This window comes from Pelobates fuscus, chromosome 3 (assembly GCF_036172605.1).
Source record: "Pelobates fuscus isolate aPelFus1 chromosome 3, aPelFus1.pri, whole genome shotgun sequence".
Lineage (NCBI taxonomy): Eukaryota > Metazoa > Chordata > Amphibia > Anura > Pelobatidae > Pelobates > Pelobates fuscus.
Window position 1 is genome coordinate 372061017 of NC_086319.1, and position 21475 is coordinate 372082491.

Below are 21475 nucleotides of genomic sequence, written 5' to 3' on the forward strand. Positions count from 1 at the left end.
CTCTTTCAGGCTTTTTCATTTAACTTTTTTTTTTATCTGATCTAAAGGGAAAATGGTGACATCAAATTCTTGACCAAAGGAGACAATAATGCAGTAGATGACAGAGGACTTTACAAGCAAGGCCAAAACTGGCTGGAGAAGAAGGATGTAGTTGGACGAGCTAGGGGGTGAGTACATATGTCATAGAAGGTATTACATAAAGTTTACACCACTGACTCAAATCATTTTATCAGTGAAGACCTGTAAATGGGGTAATAGTTTGCGAAAGAAGACCGTTATTGGTGAAATGAGAGGAAACCATGGTGGAGAAAGGCTTGACTTTCACCTTTATTGTGCTCATCCATTACATCACGGCAAAGTTCATCATGGATTTACATGAAATAGAAACAGAGAGAGTAAATTTTACATTTAAATCCAGAAGCCAATCACTTGGCAGTGGGCTTTTCTATAATCTGCATACACAGCAGTTCATTTTAAGTGGAGCCTGTCACCAGCTAAACATGTGATAAGTTATGCATGTTTTAAAGGGACAATAAGCACATGAACTACTGCAACCGCTATTCAAAAAATACAATGTAACAGATTCTCATGAAAGCTCTATGGATACATTTATTTGACTCCAAGTTATCCACACATGCTCTATTGTTAGTGCATTGACCAAAGGGACTGTAATTCAACCATGTCTTTTGACCAGCAGCACTTCAACTTGCAGAACAGAGATAAAAGGTTTACAGAGTCCATCACAAAGTTGAATTAAACTCACTTTCATCACAAATGGCCTGTTTCTCAACATAAGCTTGCCGTCAGTCTTTCCAAAACCCAATGTATTGTTTGTTTCTCTCTGTCAAAAAATATCTAATGTAGTGTTATTTATACTCCCTATATGGTCATTATCCTATCATTTCTATTTTTTTGTAAGCTTTGTAGTGGGCTCTAGTGAACAGGCACAGATTAGCTCCTTAACCTGCACTCCTTATTTCTCTTCTACTTTTATCACTCCTGTTCCTCCTTTCATTTTATCATTGTATCTATTTATGATCAGGTGGTGTATTTTGGATCTGTACTGCCCTAGGCATGACGGAACTCGGGCACCCCCTAATTTACACCTGCCCCACCCCTTCCAGTCAGTGCCACACCTCTTCCTGTTAAAGACTAACACACACTTTGACTGACAGACACACACTCTCTCAGATACACTGATTTGACACAATCTGACAGACGCACACAATCACTGACATACACACACTCACACACACACGGACAGGCATACACAATCACTCAGACTCACAGACTCCCTCACGGACACACACTATCACTCACACACAGGCTCCCTCACAGACACACACAGGCTCCCTCACAGACACACACAGGCTCCCTCACAGACACACACAGGCTCCCTCACAGACACACTGCCAGCCAGGCGCACGCACACACTGCCAGCCAGGGGCACACACGCACTCATTCCCACCCCCTGCTCCCAACATTCACAGATTATTTTACATTTAAATCCACCCAGCCTCCCTACCTTTGGGAGTGCTGAGTGGATTTTTTTTACCTGGGGTCTGTAACGGATCGACGGGCACCCCGACTGGGTACCTCCATTAAAGGATGCTCCTAGCGTTTCCTGAGGACTCCAAGCACTCTGGCAGACACCACAATCAACGAACCGGAGAAGCATATGAGTACTCTCAAGCATATGAATGCTATAAACAGCTGAATAGGCAAAACCATACGAATAGGTTTAGACTCCTAGCAGTCAAACTGGAACAGCATACAATAAATCCTTCCCCAATAATGAGACGACACTTCACTTTGAGGGTTAAGCAGGAACTAACTGTACTGGCACATACAGCCTCTTTTATTCACAATCCACAAAACATAGTACTGCCCACAGGGTTTTGCAAAACAACCAATAAACACATTACAACACATACAATGCAAGTACAGCAGCCAATCAGACACAATGGGACAATAGAAACACACCCAGCATATTCCTCCCCTCTGCTTAGGAGATAATTGAGTCAATTACTGTATCTACTCAATTATCTCCAAGCTGAAAAGTTACTTTTTATAAATTTTTATAACTTTGTGAGTTAACATCGCTCATACATAAAACTTATATTATTTTAACCAGTATAACTTGGGGACAAACCTATCCAAAATTCACTTGAATAGGTTCAGGGGTTTAACGGTTAGGTCGAAGTCCTTTGTTTTCACTTGCAAGCATGGCTTTTCCTGCCCAAGCCAGTTCCCACTGGTCTGGCAGTGTCCCTGGGACAACACCCTGCTGGAGAACAATGGATCCGGGGGAGGGGAAGAGGAAGTGTCCAAAAAGTTTCAGTATGTCCATACCCTGTTTTTAAAAGGCCAGCACAGTACAATAAAAGTCCATTCACTGTGCTTAACCCTTTAAGGACACATGACATGTGTGGCATGTCATGATTCCATTTTATTCCATAAGTTTGGTCCTTAAGGGGTTAAAGGGCCAGTAGCCGCACAATAAAATACAAAAAGCCCAAATATTGCATTCAAAAGTACAACTTTGCCAGGAGCCATAGTCAGCAGGTAGGAGGCGGGCAGCCAGGCCTCTCCAATGCCCAGTGGCGAGGCGGGTTCCGCCACAGGGTCCAGTGGGGCTGCTTGAGCAGGGAGGGAGGCAGGCGTGCAGGCAGTTGGCGGCTAGCTGAATTCCAAGGCTTGTGGCGAGGGAGCGCTGATTTGTGAGCTTTCTGCGCTCAGCTCCCTTGCATGCCGCAGAGTGATGCCAGGAGCCAGAATATGACATCATATGGAATTCAGCTAGCCGCCTGCCCGAGGCTAACAAGGTATTTGGGGGGCGGCGTTTTTTTGCCGTCCCCTGGAATGTGCCGCCCAAGGCAAATGTCTTGTTGGCCTTGCGGCAAATACGTCACGGTTTATGATTCTGGTGTCTGTGATCAGAGTATAACTTTAGCTAATCTACATTAACATACCAGGATCTCAGATACGGTCACACAGCAAGACTAGTAGCAGATACTGTGGGTCTAGCCCATTGGGTCGCTAGATATTGAACCTTTATCTTCGGCCCAGCTATAAATAGGCCCCAAGGCACATCTGCCGATCATGGATATTGACTCTTATTAAGTGTTAATAAACACTGGAAATTGGCAGCAAATAGCAGGCTGCTATTGATGTGGACAAATAATTTTGAGTGGTTGATAATAAGGCAAAGTAAACACTACAAATGTACCAGGGAACACTTAATGACATGTCTGCAGTAAACGGCCTTTAGTCTGACTATCTCTATGGCCTCTATATCTTTGCCCCTGTTCCTTGTGTTGACAGTAACAGAGATATGTACTTTGTATTGCCTGCTGTTAAATCCAAAGGAGCTTGCTTGTAAACCGTCAGCTGACTTGGACAACTTAACATGTAGTTCATTACAGCTGACTTGGCTCTGAAGTCACTGAGACTAGTTGTCCATGGTGTAGAAAACTTCTTGTGACGTTTTTATTATTACCCCCTATTTTGTATACATGGCAAAGATACTGCATTAAAAATGTTAAGCAATTCATTAATGCTCACTCGGTAAAGTTTCCCTCGGTGTATTGTGTAGTGGGCTTGCCTCCACAGCTTGGGTTTCTGGGTTAAGTAGTTTAATATGTATATGATTGCATTTGTGAACACAGACAAAAATCATCAGGCTTGATGCTTCATAGGTTATGCAAGTAAGCTGTTATGGTAAGTTCTGTCGTAGCCAGACCCCCAGTGGGAGAGGGTCTGTGAGAAGCCAGGGACCCCTCATTCAGTGTTAAACTGCTTGAAAACCATTTAACAGTGATTGGAGTGACCGTGCCAGGAGACTCTGGGAACTATAATCAATTCAGTGGGAACCTACAGTGCCATTTTAAGTGTTCTGAAGAACCTTTTGAACATAAATGCCCTTGCGAAAGCTTAAACCGTGTTTCATGTACAAATTGGCTAAAATGAACACGGCCGTGCTAGCAAACAAAATGTTTCCAGCTGGCAGATTAGCAGGTGCTAGAAGTGAAACGATGTCTCAGTTAAAGCTAAATATCTCAAAACTGGTGGGTGCCATTTCATGCTGAGGCTCTGCACACATTGGGTCCTTGCACTAACCACTTCACCCTTTAATTAAACCCATTAGATTTATGGCCTCTATATTTAATATTGTTCGATAAGTTTAAAAAATGATTTCATATTTCTGGCTAAATCTTTAAAATTATTTTTTTTTTGACAATCTTTATGGTTTTATACCGAACTGTAATACAGCAATATATAACGTGTAACATGTATCATGGGATATGCGTAGTGTTTCATTTAAAGCAACTTCAGCGAAATAGTGACATTATGAGGTTCTTTGCCTCTAGCCGTCTTTGTCGTAGTTAGCCACTCACATAACAAAACACCACAGCGCTAAGTTAAAAGCCCTTTCCTTGACATTAATGTAGTCTCATGTAGCTTACATTATCTTGTTGTCCCCTACTCTCGGGGTTAGTGTAATCTGCCATGTTGCTGTCTCTAGAGGCTAGTGCTAGTGTTAGCTGAATGTGCCCATGCTCTGTCCCTCTCAGTGGTCTATCTGCCAGCATTTGGTTAGCCGTGTCTATGCCCATGTGAGCCTCTCCATCCCGTGTATCTCTTCCACTTTGTCCATCCACTGCTGAATGGTAGGCACCTGGGGGGACCGCCATCGAACCGGGATCATGAGTTTGGCGGCGTTGAGGAGGTGCTTGGTTAAGGAGGCTTTGTATCGTGAGATGGGCATCGGGGTATGGTGGAGCAGCATCTGGAGTGGCTGGAAAGACAGGTCGCTGTCCGTAACCTCTTGTATCGTCTTGTGGACCAGAATGTGGTGATCTTATTACAGGCCCACCAGATGTGTAGAGCTGTACCCGGCCGCTCCCCGCATCTCCAACACGCGTCCAAGACGTCAGGTAGCATGCGGTGTAGCCTGTCTGGAGTCCGGTACCTTCCGGTGAGCAGTTTGTAGTTCAGCTCCTGCATTTAGATCATATGGAGCTTTGATGCGTCAGTATGTATATTTTCGCCCATTCTGGGTCAGTGAGCGTGATTCCCGTGGCCCTCTCCCAGTGTTCTGCGTGTTTACTTGGAAGTAGCGTAACCTATCTAAGGGAGTCGGGGTCCTGTCCCCCAACAGGTCTGGTAGTTGTTTGAGCTCGTCCCTTGAGCACCACTGTTGCATGTAGGACCAGTCAGTTCCGCCGAACGCGAGGAGGTCCGCGTGTGCTAGGCCTCCCGCCACCTCCGGGTTGTGCGCCACTGGTGTCAGAGGCCCCGGTACGGTGGTGAGCGTGAGTTTCGTCCTTATCGCACACCAGATTTTCAGAGTCGCACCTATGAACGGGTGGTGCTGTGCTTGTGTGTCTTTGATAGGTTTGTATCTCCATATTGAAGCCGGGAGCGCCCCTTCCATCTGGGCTCTATCCACGTGTATCCAGATCTTGGCTGTTCCGGGCACATGCCATTCCACTATGCGCTGTAAATGTGTGGCTCTGTGGTAATTCCAGATCGAGGGGAGTCCCACCCCTCCCTGTGCCTTCGGCCTGTGTAGCAGTGTTTTTCTGATTCAAGGTGATTGGTTTTGCCAGATAAACCGCGAAATATCGGCGTCTAGTTGTTGAAAGAAGGACATGGGCAGGCAAATTGGTATTGTTTGGAATAGATAAAGTAGTCGAGGGAGGAGGTTCATCTTTATGGCGTTCATTCTGCCAAACCACGAAACACACAGGCTAGACCACCGCAGCATATCCCTTTTTAGAGTCCGTAGGAGCGGAGCAAAATTGTGGATATATAGCAGGGTGAGGTCTGCTGTTAACCAGATACCTAAGTATTTCAGTTTGGTCTCGCACCATGTGAATGTGAACTGTGTTCGCAGGTGAGTGGCCTCCTCCTCCCTCGCGGAGATGAGCAGAGCCTCCGACTTTTCAGTATTTAACTTCAGGTTCGATATACGGCCGTAGTCCTTGAAAGCCTTCAATAGGTTTGGCAAGGATACCAGGGGGTTGCTAATGAAGAATAGCATGTCATCGGCATAAGCAGCAATCTTATGGGTGGTTCCTTTCAGGGTAAACCCCGATATACCCCCGTCCCGTCTGACCACCCCCAGGAAGGGTTCCAGGGAGAGGGCAAACAGAAGGGGGGAGAGCGGGCACCCCTGCCTCGTCCCATTCCGGATTTGGAACGTTGTTGTGAGGGCTTCATTTATCCAAATCCTGGCGTTCGAAATTGTATATAGCGATGACACCCATGCCATTACGCCCGGCCCGAATCCCATCGCTATTAGATTTGCCTTCATATACTGCCAATCCACGCGGTCGAAGGCCTTCTCCGGGTCCGTAGAGAGAAGAGTTTGTTGTTTGAGCCGTCCGGCCGCGTGGATGATCAGGGCCCTGGTGGTATTGTCTCTCGCCTCCGTTTCGGGGATGAACACCACCTGATCCGGATCCACCAGGTCCGGGAGGACTCCGCTGAGCCGGGTGGCCAGGATTTTTGTGAAGAGCTTCAGGTCGGCATTCCAGAGGGAAATTGGTCTGTAGCTCGCACAGCTGGTGGGGTCCCTCCCCTCTTTCGGAATGACCGTTATTGTTGCAGTCAGAGTGTCCCTCGGGAAGGCACCCCCGTCCCGGATGGAGTTGATACCTTTGAGGAGTCTTGGCAAAAGCACGTCTCCGAATTCCTTAATGTAGCGGACCGGTAGGCCGTCTGGGCCTGGAGCCTTGTTCAGTTTAGCGGCCTTTAGGGCTGCCTGTAATTCCTCTAGTGTGATTGGGGCCTCCAGGGCTTCCACGTCCTCTGGACATAGTGTCTTAGTTACATGTTGCTGTAGGTATGCTGTTATCTGAGCTGTCCTCTCCTGCTCCCCAGCGGTTCGGTCCCCCGTGGCAGATTGTAGAGGGCCGAGTAGTATTTATGAAATTCTTCTGCGATTTTGTCTGGTAGTTGGGTCGCCAGTCCCTCTCGGGGCTTGATCTTGCTGATATGGCACATGCGTCTCTGTTTTTGCAGCATTCTGGCCAGCAGTCTGCCACATTTGTTTGAGCATTCGTAGAAAAAACGTGCGGATTTGCGTATGGTGTGTTGTAGTTTTTGGGCAAGTAGGTTCCTGAGTGCCCCCCTCACGTCCAGCAGGGCTTTGTAGATGTCGTCTTCCTGCGTGGCTTTGTGCTTACCTTCTAGTTTGATTTTCTGAATCAAGCCAGACATGTACTTTCTGTTCTCGTTTTCTCTGCGTGCACACCCTGGTGAGATGTCCTCGGATGACGCATTTATGCGCCTCCCAGGTGGTTAGCGGTGGAGTCCATAAGGCCTGATCCCCCTCAGTGCCTCCTTGATGTCTCGTAAACAATGGGTCGGTATTGAGCTGACCCCCGTGGATGTGTCCAATTGGGGGTCCAGAGCCACCTTGAGATCGCCAGCCACCACGAGCAGTCCTTCCTGGAACTGCTTGAGTTTATGCAGCGTGCTTCTCAGAAAGCGGTGTTGCCGTGTGTTGGGAGCGTAGATGCATCCAAAAGTATACTTGGTGTCCGCTATCGAGCCTCTCAAAAACAGATGGGGTCCCGACAGATCTCCTCGCAAACAAACGGAACAGTGCTCGCGAACAGCACTGCGACCCCAGCTTTTTTAGCTGAGGGATGGTTGGCAAAGTACCCCACTGGTTACCTGGAGTCACGGAGCGCCGGGCCAACCAATCCCCTAAAGTACGTCTCCTGTAAGAATGCGATGGAGACCCGGGATGCCCATAGGGAGCGCAGGAGGTGGGATCTACGTTCGGGGGCGTTCAAGACCCTCACATTGTGCGACCAGAGATGGAGCGGAGCAGGCAAGAACCCCTGGGCTGCCGAGGGGCGGCAAGGTCGGGGCCCCCCAGGGCCAGCAGGGGGAGGAGGGGAGCCTCCCAAAGGGATCACGGGGAGGGACATGAGGGGATGGGGGAGAGATCCCCAGCGGGACCGGGACAGCAGGGATGCAGATGCGACGAGGAGAGCTATGAACCTAGGTCAAGTTCTGAGTTCCCCCTGTAGAGGGGCCCCACCGGGATTGGGGCAAGACAAGCGGGAGCTGGACCCCAGAGCAGGGGTATATGGTAACTTGGTACCTGTGGTCCGGTGTCGAGTGGTGCACCCCTTATCGGCGCTAACCGGTCCCCCCAAACCAGGGCAATTAAGGTACCTGTCACTTGGGGCGCGCACTGGCGTGCCCAGCGTAGTGCGCGTGTCTAGTGCACTTGTTACTAAGCTACTGAAATTTTATAACTCAACCAGAGTTTAACTGGTAGGATAACTAAGGATAGCTAAGGGTTTTGAGTGTGCGCCTCCCCGGCCGGGTTGGCTGATGCGGCTTTGTAATGCCATGGTCATATACTCGCTATTAGGGACAGTACGGTCCAAGGCGTATGCTTGTAGGTGTGAGTGGAAAGCCCGGGTGGTGGGTGACCCTTCCTCCTGCCCGTATCTTGGTCTCTCTCGTGGGTCTAAGCATTCCAACAGTGGTGGTGGTTTTGTGTTTGATCTCTACGTCCCCCATATGAGGTCTCGCCTGGGCGTCGGAGTAGTCAAGGGCCCTGCCGTCAGGGGTCGGTCTTGTGAGTCCCGTCGAGCTGTGGTGTGGGTCGTCCCGTCTACCCTCCCTGTCGTGCGTGGTCCCCCTTCTGTGATGCCTGTCTGGTCCCCATGTCCCCTCCTCCATCCCCCCCCCCCACCAGATAGAAACACTCGTGCGTGTGGCAGTGAGCTCCCTCTCCCCCCGCCCTAATCTGCGTTAATTCCCTACGGTAGCTAGAGTGTAATCAATGCCCACCCCCGTGTCAGTGTGCTGCCTGGCAGCTGCATGTTGTGGGGTGTTGGATGTGTAGGAGTGAGTCTGGTGGTTTTCCGCGTATTGGCAGCCGGCTCCGGGTCGAGACTTGATGCCCCCTCCACTGTACCCGGCTGGCCGTTGTCTGGAGTACTGTGGTGTGCCATCGTTCCATGCCAGGGGCCCTCCAGTCTCTAGTCCCCCAGAGTTCCGCTCCCCCCCGTTCTCCCTCCCAAAAGTGTAGGTATGCTGAAAGCTTATACTATATCCCCATGGCCCTGGCCAAACCCGTGGCTAAGTGTAGTGCAATGTATCCCCTGATGGCCCCCCCCCCCCAAAAAAAAAAACGTCCTCCGACCAGCCATGTGTCCGCCTGTTCCCTCCTAGAGTCCCCCCTTGTACAAGTCAACTCACCGACCACCCGCCACTCAGTCAGCTTCACCGGCCTCCTATTCTTCCGGGCCGGAGAGACCTCCCCACCGGCGTTGTGGAGCATTCCTCTCCCGCTGCGGTCCCTCATGGAACACTGGCGTCAGGGGGTCCTGCCACGCCGCAACGGCTTCTTCCAGGATCCAATTTCTGACTCTGACCGCCGGCAAGTGCAGGGCCCTCAAGAAACCCGGGATGTCCACCGCCCATCGTGCGATCACCCATGAGTTTCCTTGCTTCGCTTGGGGGCTAAAAGGAAATCCCCAGCGGTATGGGATCCGCTTGTCACGGAGTGCGCTTGTAACTGGGCGCAGGGCTATTCTTGCATCCAGCGTTAGTGTAGACAAGTCCTGGTACAGGGATATATCTGCTCCGCGGAACCTGATGGTGGGCTCCCCTCTCGCGGCTGCCATGATCTTTTCTTTCAGGCCTCCGTCGTGCAGGCAGCATATTACATCTCTAGGGCTGCCACCCTGTCGCGTGGGGCCCAGTGCTCTGTGCGCCCTCTCAAAGCGAATGGCGTCTGGTGCTTCGGCTCCTAGGACGTGCTGGAACAGCGCTTCCAACGTGCTGGTGAGCGGGGCAGCGTCCGTTTCAGGCAGGCCGCGCACCCGTATGTTGCTGCGCCTGCTTCTATTCTCCAGGTCTTCAACTTACCTTCGTATGGTGAGCAATAGGTTCCCCTGCCTGGTGACCGCCATTTCTGTAGCCTGGTGTTGCTGTGAACAATCTTGGGCCGCGGCCTCCACTTCATCCACCCTGCCCTCCAGCGCGGTCAAGTCCGCCCGCAGACCTGCTAGTTCTTCCCGCAGTGCCCCCCGGAGTTCCTGCACCATTTGGTTAGTGTCTGCTTTGGTGAGCATCCTGGACGAGATTTGGGTGAGTTCAGCGCATATCAGCGCCAGTTCCCCTGCTGGGTCTCCGTCCCCCTGGGATTCAGCCGCGCTTTCCTCCTCCGGCGCCATCTTGTCTGAAGGCCGCATGTCACGTCCGTCGGGTTGCGAGGCAAAATACCCGTCAATCGGGCCCGTGTGGCGACCGGGGCAGCCCGTCGCGGTAGTCCCTGGGATTGACTGCTTCTTATTGCAGACCATTTGTATAGTTAGGTGAGTGCAAATGCTAATTTAGTGCTGATGTTAGTCGTCCAGGGACTCGGAGCTCAGTGTCTAAGCGTCCTGCTCCATACACGTCCAGGCCACGCCCCCTCCTTTAAAATTATTTAATGTTACGAAAAATATTTAAAAGTCATATTTTCATAATGTTTGCTATGCTAATATTTTTATTTATTTATAATGTTATATTTTAATATTGTAATGTATAAAACAGATGGTCTGGGTGGACCTTAGACTACCAGCTGTTGTAGAATTACACTTCCCATGATGCTTTGCCTGCCTTAAAGGTGTACTCGAAGTACACAAACTGCTACAGATTATGGGAGTAGTTATAGTCCTTAGTCTCCCTTTACAGGGAGAACTTTAAATCTTCATCCGCTAATACACTGCACTAGATGAACCAGTACTTGGAAGCAATATGACATTTACTATCCATGCTGTTGTCTATCCAGGTATTGCATGTCTAGGCCAATTATTGCTCTTCAGACACCAACTCATATTTTATAATGTCTAAATAGCCCTGTAACTCTTCAGAATGAATAGGTTACAGGATAATTGGTGCGTGTCAGTGTAGCGTGTATGTTAATCGGCACTTCCTCTCACTGCACAGTCTCTTAACCCCCTAATGTTACCCACCAAAGCGTTGCACAAGAACTGCCAAAAATTCATCTGATAAATATCGTTCCCATGCCAAGTCCACGGGATTTATTAGTAGTCCTACACTGACATGCGCATAGGTCATTGTCACTGATTCGCATCATTAACACACCATGAATAATTCTGTGTCTTATCCGCATCATGGAGGCAAGCAAACACATCAATACAGAATACATTATGATCCCCCAAAGTACTGCAGGCTACTACGCAAATATTGCCTTCTTAATACCCTTTTAATACGCAGTAACTTTCTTCAATTTTCATAGAAAGTCGTTCTTTATCATTATCTGTATAGTGTGTTGTGAATATTTGACAGTTTTGCTTCAGTTCGAAAGTCATATTTTAAATAAAAAATATCTGAAATATATTAAGCAGAAACCTTACTGCAAGAAGGAGGAATGTGCTTCTTTTTTGTTTGTTTGTTTGTTTTTCCTTTTGAGTTGTGATCGCTCGTTTGTCACACTCCAGGCCTCCAGATGTTAATCGAATCACCCAAAATTTTGAGAATGGAATAGATTGACGGAGCATTATGAGATGTAGCCCAACATCTGGGAGGCTTGTTTTTTTTTTAATTCTTTTTTTCATTGTGCATAAGGTAACAGTATACTTGCTCTGCCACAACAGCAGTCACAGGCAGTATAGTAACAGGCATAACAGGTATGGCATTGCATAAGAGTAAACGGCACTTTTTTTTTTTTAAGGTAATTTGAAAGAAGATTAATACAGTGGAGTTGTCATTTCAGAAAATTGAAAGCGTTTTCCTGTCTGTAATGATAGTGTGAGTCAGTGTTATGCATTGTAGATGATGTGTGGCTGGGTCTGTCTAGCCCCCTCTTTCGTTACAGGTAGGTTGCATACATGATTTAGTTGATCGGGTGGCTAGGTGATAGACTAGGTTGACTGATTTAAAGTTGGTTACATGCAGACTAGGCAAATATCATATCCGAGGGAGAGAAAACAACAAGGAGAAGAGTCAAGGACAGAACTTAGTAAAAACATACGTTGCATAGTTACTCTGGACCTGTGTGTCATGAGAGCCAAGTCAGGCTAGTGCATTCACATAAAACAGGCATGGCGATTATAACAGGATTGTGAGTGTTTGTGACTAGCATTTAAGTGTGGGAGCGGTTAGGCTCTTCCATTGAGTGTGGCATAAGTACATGTAATATCGTGTGTGTTATTGAGCATATAAACATTTTAAGCTATATTTTTGAAACCGTTGAGTATCAGATAACAAGCAAGTGAATACTCATTTAGCTCTGCTCTGCTTACCGGAGTGGTGGCAGGGAGAGAGGCTACTGCAAACCTTCACCCTACGCCACTGGTGTGCTGGAGCAGGTAGTCCATGCTGTGACTTGTCGTGTTGCCGTTGATCCGGTTATCCGTGAAGGGGATCTGAGATGGGGCGAGATGTTGTGGGTTTTTGGACCGTGCTGCTGATGGGAGTTGCCATCCCGTAAGTCCGTGAGTGCCGGTGTCCCGCTGCAGTATGTCCCACACTCCCTAGGCGACCAGCTCTCCGGTACCTTCTCAGCCTCCACCTTGTGCGTAGAGGATCCCATGGGACAGGCACACCCTGTGAAGGTCGTAACGGTGCGTTAGATTCTTTTGAGTGAGTATGTAGCTCTAGGTCATCAGGGCAGTGCCGAGGTTTCTTTAGTTGTGTGCCCTCTTTCTGCCCCCGTCTGCCGTGGTGAGCGGGTTTGTTGCTTACTTGGCAGGGAGCACGGGAGCATTGACAGAGAGGCGGTCCGGAGTGTGCCGGTCTGCTGGGTCGGAGACTTGGCTGGAAACAGCTCGCTTGTGTACTTGAGCTGGCGCCTTGCCTCCAGTTTCGCCCAGAAATTGGCGAAGTGAGAGTCCAGTCGGGCTAGGAACCTGTCTATGTAGGCCTCGGCTGGGAGAGCAACCGCAGGCGTCGCCATATTGCTCGCATAACGTTTGTCGGTGCTGGGTACAGGAGGTAGTGGTAGGTGCCCTCCTGGGACCGGGATGACCCCCGCCGGTCCGTAGGGGGGGGGGGGGAGGGGTGCAGAAGTCCGCTTGAATAGTTGTATTTAGCGCTCAGAGAGCGGCCGTCCCTCCGGCGCCAAAGGTGCTTGTAGGCCGCACTTGGTGTCAGCGTGGCTGCGCTAACCAGGTTGTCTTCGTTTTTGGTATCTAGCGATTTGTCGCGGTCACTGCGGTGCACGGGTTTTTGCGGTGTGATCTGCTGACTGGCGGGATTTATGAAGGATTTTGTCGTGTGGAGCCCAGGAGCTCAGGAAGCATGCTGTCATTCAACCCGCCAGTCAGGGTCCGCCAACTGAGCATATTTTATGTACATCTTTTTTATCCTGTAACTGTGTGCCTCCATTTTAGCTCCCTGTCAATCATTGTTCTGATCTCTGTCCTTTGCACCTTATTTTCAGTCCTGCCTGGGTTTGCAGCCTGGGAGGCTAGTTTTTGACGAGGTTTGTTTACACCTGGTGTAAACAAACTTTATTTTTTTTATCTATGCTTTTGAAAGTTATTTGTCTATATGTGCATGTTTTGGGTGTGACACATCCACTTTTATTGAACAGTATATTTTCTAGAGGAAATGTTTATGAATCTTAATGCTTACAGAAAAAAATGTATGAAAAAGCTATAGAGTAAGAAAAAAAGAAAAGAATGGAAACTTGTCTCAAAGATTGTTTTATTTCAGGTTTGTTCCCTATATTGGAATTGTGACGATCCTTATGAATGACTATCCCAAATTTAAGGTATGTAAACGTTTACACTAATAGTCTCCCAGGCCTTTTTAAAGTAAATTTTTAGGTAAACCTTTTGCCAATTAAAACCGTGTAACAATTGAAAAAGATGTATCCTCGTCAAATAATAAATGGATAAAAAAAAAAAAATAATTAAGTCAAGATGAGAACAAGCAATAATCTTATAAATGCAATACAGACATGTAGATACACAAGAAAAAGACAGACGCACATTATTTGTACAAATTATGCATTAAATATTCCCATATACATGACCATCGCAGACTGCCTTTCTAATTTACTGGATTAAACAAATGAGGAACTGAGATCAGGAAACCTAAAATTAAAGCACTCCGGGGGAGAGTCTCACTATGTCTGTAATTAACAAGTGCATTAGTCAACTGTGTTCACCTTATGTTGTCATCAAGAAAAAAAAAAACCTCTATTTTTGATAATGACCCTCTGGTACTTTATGGAAGGAAAGAGAAGAGGACCAAGACATAAGGAAAATAAGTCTTAGCATGGTCTAGCTCTAGCAGATAATAGAGAGGTGGCGTGGTGGTATGATTTGATTTCAAAAGCACCCACGTATTTTGGAAGGTGCACATTGTGTTTTAAACCTGAGCAGTTAGCTTATCCATCAGATGTGTCAATTATTTTAATTAGAATTGCTTCTGTATTTGGTACCTCAGTATGTAGCCATGCTTGACTCAGTGTTTAACCATTTTTCACCTCCTTGAAAGCCGTCTAAAGGTTTTAATAAGGACTATGGGTCTTGAGCAGGGGTGCCCAAAAGGTAGATCCCCAGATTTTTTTTAAAACTACAACTTCCATCATTCTATGTCATATCTGGGGATTTACCTCTTGGGCACCCCTGGTCTAGAGGTATCTACCTTTTGAATAACTGGGTTAGTAAGTTTTGAATTTTAATTTCCAGAACACCCTCAGCTTGGGGTAAAACCACCTTATGTGTGCATATGAGCCTCTGTGACCGCACAGGTGCCAGCCTGAATCAGAGGGCTTTTTTTCCCCATGTGGTATAATTGCACAGGAGTTGTGTAGCACGAGAACAAATTTTTGTATGATTGCTTTTGGGTGGTTGTGCATATAGATGTCATAGAACAGGCCTCACACATCCTCCCATTCTCCTCCTTCACACTATCCCTCCCCCTCCGATCTTACATCCATTTCATAGTGTAGTCCAGGTCTCCTCATTCCCTAGATTCTGAGCCCATGTGACTGCATAGGGTGGTGATGAGTCCCCTCCGCAGGGTTTCGGTTAAGCACAATTTCTCAGAGTAGGGCTGGTTATTGCTGTCCCTATTACAACAGGCCTGGCCGCAAAGTCCTTCAATTGTACGTATATGAAAATAATCTCGGTTACTGAAATCTGTTATTCTTGAGTTCTTGGAACAAGACTATGTTGGCATTTAGTTACAAGTGCATGGCTCATTTTAGTCCCCTAAAGTTTTGTGCTCTAATGCCCGGTAAAAAGTCCCTATTTTGTAGTTCTGCGTCAATGAGGCTGCATATGGGGGTCACCCGGTCTCTTTGAGTCCAGGCTGTGTAGGAGTGTTATGAGAGCAGTCCTGTCCCTTGGGTAGGTATAGAGTGATTCTCTTGAGGTCGTGGTTGTGTTACCCCGGTGGATCCATTAGTGGCGGGGGAGTAGGGTCCGTCAGGTTGTGATGGTTGGACGGATGAGGACTCTATGTTAAGCCCTAGACCCGGTTCGTCCCTCTAGATTAGTGTTTGCCCTGTGGGTGGGCCAGAAGTACCTGAGCAGGTTGTTCTCTAGGGGTGTTCCCCAGCGTCTGCTTCCCTCCTCCCGAGAGCTGTTATCTATGCTGGGGTTTGTCCTGGGTGTCCCAATATTATATCCCTGTGTCTTGGCTAGGTGTGAGTCGGGTCGGGAGCTGTTGGGAGCGAGGGTGTTTACAGGGAGTAGTTATGTCTCAGTCCCCTAGGTAGAGGTACGCCTAGGGGTCTATTTTTGCCCCTCTTTCCCTCACTCCTATGCTATATGATTTCCCTGCTTTGTCACGTCTTGTTATCGTGGTTTCGGTTAATCTGTTATGTGTATATAGTTGTTTTTTGTTTTTTTTTTATATATATATATGATATTTTTTTCATTATATATTTTTTTCATTATATATTTTTTTTATATAATTTTTTATATTTCATTTATTTTTTAATTATTTTATTTTTTTATTTTTTTCCCTTTTTATTTTTTTTATTTTTTTTTTTTTTTCCCTTTAAATTAATTTTATTAATCTTAATATGAACATGTATAGATGGATCTTTTCCTCCCCCTCTCTTTCTATAGTGCTATGGTAAGGTTATATTGCTAGTGGAGGGGTTAGGGTCTGAAAATGGAACTTATATGTGTGCTACCGGTTCTTCCATACTGCACCGTGGCCCTGGGTGCTGAGAGTGCGCCTCATTTAGGCCAGAGGTGTAAAGAGGTCGGCCCTGGGTATGTGCTAGGGGGGGTAGGCCAGAAGGTGAGCACAGGGAATGTACCTCCCAAGTAGCCCAGGGATTTTGCAGAATGGATCATGCCGGTCTGGCCGGTCCTGGTCCCTGAGGTCCCCCCTAATAAAGATTTCTCGGCATACTTGCTGTTACTTGTCAGAGTCCATGGGAGAGTTCCTTGTCTTAGGCACAGTAGATGAGCCGTCTGGGGCCGACGTGGTATTTTTGCCTGGGTAGCGGTGTGGTGAGCTAGGGTGCGCTTCTCTGCTGGGTCCACGTGCGGCAGTCCGGGTCAGACCCTAGCACAGGAGTAAAGTTCGATGCAGGTGGCTTGAGCTTTTTCTTCGGAGGGGGTGTCCGTTGTGTAGCAGGGTAGCTGATGAGACGTGCAGGGTCGTGGTGAGTGGCATCTTGGTGCGGGTAATGCTGGGGTCAGGGAAGTGTTGTGGTTACCAGTCCTGCGATGCGTGGCCGGCCTCCGGTTCCTGCGGTTGTGATCTTTTCTTTCTGGATGGACGAGGAGAACGGGGTCTAGTATCCGGACGGAGGGCGGGGGTTTGTTGCAGTAGTTGGACCCCCAGCGAGTCGGCAAAGGGGCCCATCTCCGACGGGTGCAGGAGTATATGAGATTGTTCGTCCTTTCTCACAATCAATTTGAAGGGGTGGCCCCATATGTACTTCAGCCCCTGTTGTTGGAGGGCCAAGGTGAGGGGTTTAAGGTCTCTCCTTTTCTTCAGCGTTAGCGGAGAGAGGTCTTGAAAGAAGGTAAGCGGAACGCCTTTGAATTTGGGCTGTTTGTGTCTGGCTGCCTGGGTCAATTTTTCCTTTGCCGTGAAGTGGTGAAGGCGGGTGATGACGTCCCTCGGGATGGCTTGGTTCAGGTTGGGCGGTTTCAAGGACCGGTGGGCCCTATCTATTTCCAAGTCACTTGGTGTAAGGTCAGGGGCCATCTCTTGAAATATGGCTTTGAGTGTGGGCAGCAGCTGCTCCTGGGTGACCGTCTCAGGTAGGCCGCGGATTCGGAGATTGTTTCTCCGCGACCTATTATTGAGGTCCTCCATGCCGTCCTCCAGGGCTGCGATTTTGCCATGGAAATATGCGATGTCCTGGGCATGTTCCTGTGTGGTAGCCGCAATTCTCGATATGCGGCTCTCTGCCTGGTCTGTCCTGGAGGCAAGGGTGGCCATGTCAGTTTTGAGGCCTTCTAGCTGCTTGGTGATTTCCGCGGCCACGTGAGTTTTAATGTCGGCGGTTGCCTCGCGGAGCATGCCTTGCAGAACCCCGATTGTGAGTGGGGCAGTTGGGTCCGGTGAGGGGATGGCATCTTCGGGCCCAGAATCATCCTCTTCAGTCGGTTGGGAATCCGTAGGCCTCTGTGAGGTGGTCGGTGTGCGGAAGAGTGTCGCCACCGATGGGGTTTGATCCTTTTTCTTTTTCCCGCCGCCCATTGTTCTGGAGGTCGGGTGGGGTGAGTGGTACCGTTCAATGTTGTTTTGGGATGGTTGTGACTATCTGGGGTTTCGATGTTGGTGGATTATCGTGCTGTGGGGAGAGAGAGCTCAGGAATCAGGCGTCCATCTTCCTTCGCGGTCAGGCTCCGCCCCCCTTTGTTTTTTCTTTTGTGTGGTTATTTTCATAAAATGCCCTCTAACAACTGCTTTGTGGGCAGCCCAGGTTATCAATGGTGATATGTCAAGGGTAGAGTTGCTAGTGAAATAAACTGTTATTGACGCCCTTATCTCAACCACCACTGCCTTATCTTTTAAGGAGCTGTCCCTTTTTAAATACCATAAAAATTTTTTTTTTATATATTTAAATCTACACATTCTCTTTCAAAAACCTTGGTAAAATGTTTCAGATTGCTATAAAGTGTGATTCACTTTACAGAGCAGATGTTGTCTATCCATTGTTGTTTTACTATCACCATCTACAAGTGAAGATATTGCACTTAAATTTTTTTTTGTCTTTCTTACTTCTATGCCGTTGCATAGCGTTAAAGAATATCAAAAATGAGGCCTGTGAGCTTGGATGTCTTGATGTCTCACCAGTCATGCGAGAGATGAGGTTACTTATTGTAACACAATAGCATTCATGTGCTTCCCTTATAAGGAACACTACATTAAAAAAAAATATATATAGATATTTTTATTTTTAATGTAGTTTTCCCTTGATAAGTGAAGTCAAAAGATTAATAAAAGTATTAATAAATATATAGCATTACGATTATTTATATATATATATATATATATATATATATATTTTTTTTTTTTTTTTTTGTATTATATTTTTTTTACTTCCCTTATAAGGAACACTACATTAAAAAAAAATAAAAAATACTATATATTTTTTGGTTTGTATAATTGTAGAAAACAAACCTACAAAATTAGGCCCTGTTCTCATACTAATCCTGGTCCCAATACATGCAATAAAAACAAGTTCCTTGCACACTATTCCAAATCCCTAAGAACATTTAAATAACTGAAATAACGAGGTTTTTAAGCATCACTCCAATGACCAACATTAGCATAAGGATGTGGGATAATGCACAAGTAACTTAGTGGGTTTGTAATTGCTTTTGTACATACATGTTACAGTGCTGCTGCCCAGCCCATGCATTCTCTTTTAAGGGTTAAAACGTGTGTAGGGTTTTAAAAAAAAGAAATTTCATTAGAGATTTTGCCTTCTAGTTGAACCTTGCTTCCACGCTCGACCCCTTCCGGGGTATGGGGCGCCAAAGTTAGATCTTCAGAGACTTTTGTCCTGGGCCATTCTTTCTAGTTGACTCCAGGTGTAGCCCATCCTTGTGATGTCTGCCTCGAGGTCGCGTCGCCAGGTGTTTCTTGGACAGCCTCTCTTCCTCTTTCCTTGGGGATTCCACCCAGAGCCTGCCAGGTGATGTTGGTTGGCGGTTTGCGTAGGGTATGCCCTATCCAGCCCCATCTTCTGTTCCAGATTTCTGCCTCTGCTGAAAGTTGGCAGGTCCTTTCCCATAGGTTGGTGTTACTGATGGTGTCTGGCCAGCGAATGTGGAGATTCCTTCTGAGACAGCTGTTTATGAATGTCTGTCTGGATTCTTCTGTTGGTGGTTTTGGTTGTCCTCCAGGTTTCAGCCCCGTACAGCAGTACTGACTTTACATCTTGGTGGTCAAGGTTGGCTCTCTGGAAGACCAGATATTCTTGAGCTGGATAAGGCAACTCTTGCTTTGCCGATCCTTGCCTTGACATCTGCATCTGTTCCACCTTGCTGGTCGATGATGCTGCCCAGTTGAAAGCAACAAGGTAAAATGTCCGTGTAGGACTCGCCTAAGAGGTTTTGATTTGACATGGCAGGTGAGCTTACACTTAGAGTGATACTACAAAACGTGCATAGGGATTTGGGATAGTGCGCAGGTAACTTTTAACTATTTTAACACATATACCACAATGAAAACATGCATACATTTTATTTCTGCATTTTTTTTCTTTAAAGGTCTATCTAAAGCAGCTTGCAAAAATTACAGATCTCTTCTCTGCAGTCTTTGCAAGTCTACACCTTCTTCACCAGAACACACTTTCAATACTCCATTCAGGGGCTTCTCACTAAGACTTCTCAATGCACGGTGCTTAGTACTATAACCCCTTAAGGACCAAAGTTCTGGAATAAAAGGGAATCATGACAAGTCATGTGTCCTTAAGGGGTTAAATAACTTGAATGATGTTTATGAATTTAAAAACATCAAAAGTATTTTGAAAGAGATACTGCAAGTATGATGCTCAGATGTATGTAAACAACTCTTATACGGTCAGTGTCCCTTTAAACACAAATATAAAGTCTGCTAGAGGGAACGAGGAACACTTGTACTAATTATTGCAAGTAGCCAGCTGCACATTAATCTTGTTGAATGATACTGGTTCTTGCAAAACCATTTTCTGCTCTTGCTAAACCGATTATTAAATGTTTTATTAACAACATTTGTAAAAGTTGCATAATAGTTTTAGTGAAGCTTTGTTGTGTTCGTTTAGATTTATGGTTTCCTTACCAGCGATATGTAAATTCCAAAAACTGCTATACAACTTAAGCAACGTCGCAAGAGCATAAACAATTTTCATTTTAACTCTTGGCTGATTTAATTTCTTTCTTTTCAGTATGCAGTTCTGTTCCTCTTGGGATTGTTTGTCCTTGTACACAGAGAATAACGTGGGGACTATCAGACAGCAGCAATTCACCTATAGTTTGATCATCTGTAACTCAACAGAGCAACATACAAAAGGACAGACCTCATCTAGTGTAAAGTTTTTTTTGTTGGTTTTTTTTTTACATTTGGAGACCAGTGTTTCTTATATATTCTATAAATATGTATACCCTTTCCTGTGTTTACAGGGATAATAGAGTATTTAAAGATGGCCTGTATCTCTGCCACATTTCTCCACCTCAGTGGCAAACAACTGGCCAAAAAGTCATATCAACATGCGCTGTTTACAGTTTTTTGCTTTTCATATTTTTTTTTATATATCTATATATACTTTGGGTGGATTTTTTATATTAAAATTTAAAGCCAAAGTTCTCAGCGTTTTTTGTAATATTTTGAAGCTTTATTCTAAAGTGCCTACTCTAGAATTGTTTTGTGTGTCCTGATATTACATTGAATAAACTGTGGTCTAGATTTGTATATGTGGCAAGAACAGTGTGATTTTCATGTATCACAACACATACAAATAACCCAAACAGCATCCTTGCGAGTACAATGCCAATCATCCAAGCTTTTTATCTGTAATGACTATAATGGTTCTTAAATCTTCTATTAACCAGATGTCCGGTCAACTTCTTGTGAGAATAAACAGAAACTTGAAAGCTATTTAGCTTGCTACATATTATTTTTATTATTGCCATTTATATAGCGCCAACAGATTCCGTAGCGCTTTACAATATTATGAGACGGGGGATTTAACTATAAATAGGACAATTACAAGAAACCTTACAGTAACAATAGTTTGAAGAGGACCCTGCTCAAACGGGCTTACAGTCTATAGGATGTGGGGTATGAATCACGATAGGACAGGAAATAGCAATCAAATAAGGTAGGAGTGAAGCAGAGCTGGAGGAGAGAGTAGTGCTGCCTTTTAGGAGAGAGCAAGCGGCGGGTATGTACGGTAGAGGTTACTCTGGGAGGCCATAAGCTTTCTTAAAGAGATGGGTTTTAAGGCACTTCTTAAACGATGAAGACTAGGGGAGAGTCTGATGGCGGATGGTCCCTTGGCATTGGGTCAGGC

General features: G+C 46.4%; 1 protein-coding gene across 1 annotated transcript in view; it reads left to right on the top strand.

Annotated features, from left to right (window-relative positions):
- SEC11A (SEC11 homolog A, signal peptidase complex subunit) overlaps positions 1-21060 on the top strand; it is a 41151-nt gene extending 20091 nt beyond the window's left edge. The window contains exons 4-6 of the mRNA XM_063449436.1: positions 48-167; positions 13705-13762; positions 20351-21060. Coding sequence (XP_063305506.1) covers positions 48-167; positions 13705-13762; positions 20351-20401 — 229 coding nt within the window. The 3' untranslated portion in view covers positions 20402-21060. The remainder of the gene's footprint in view (positions 1-47; positions 168-13704; positions 13763-20350) is intronic.
- Positions 21061-21475: the final 415 nt, after the last annotated feature.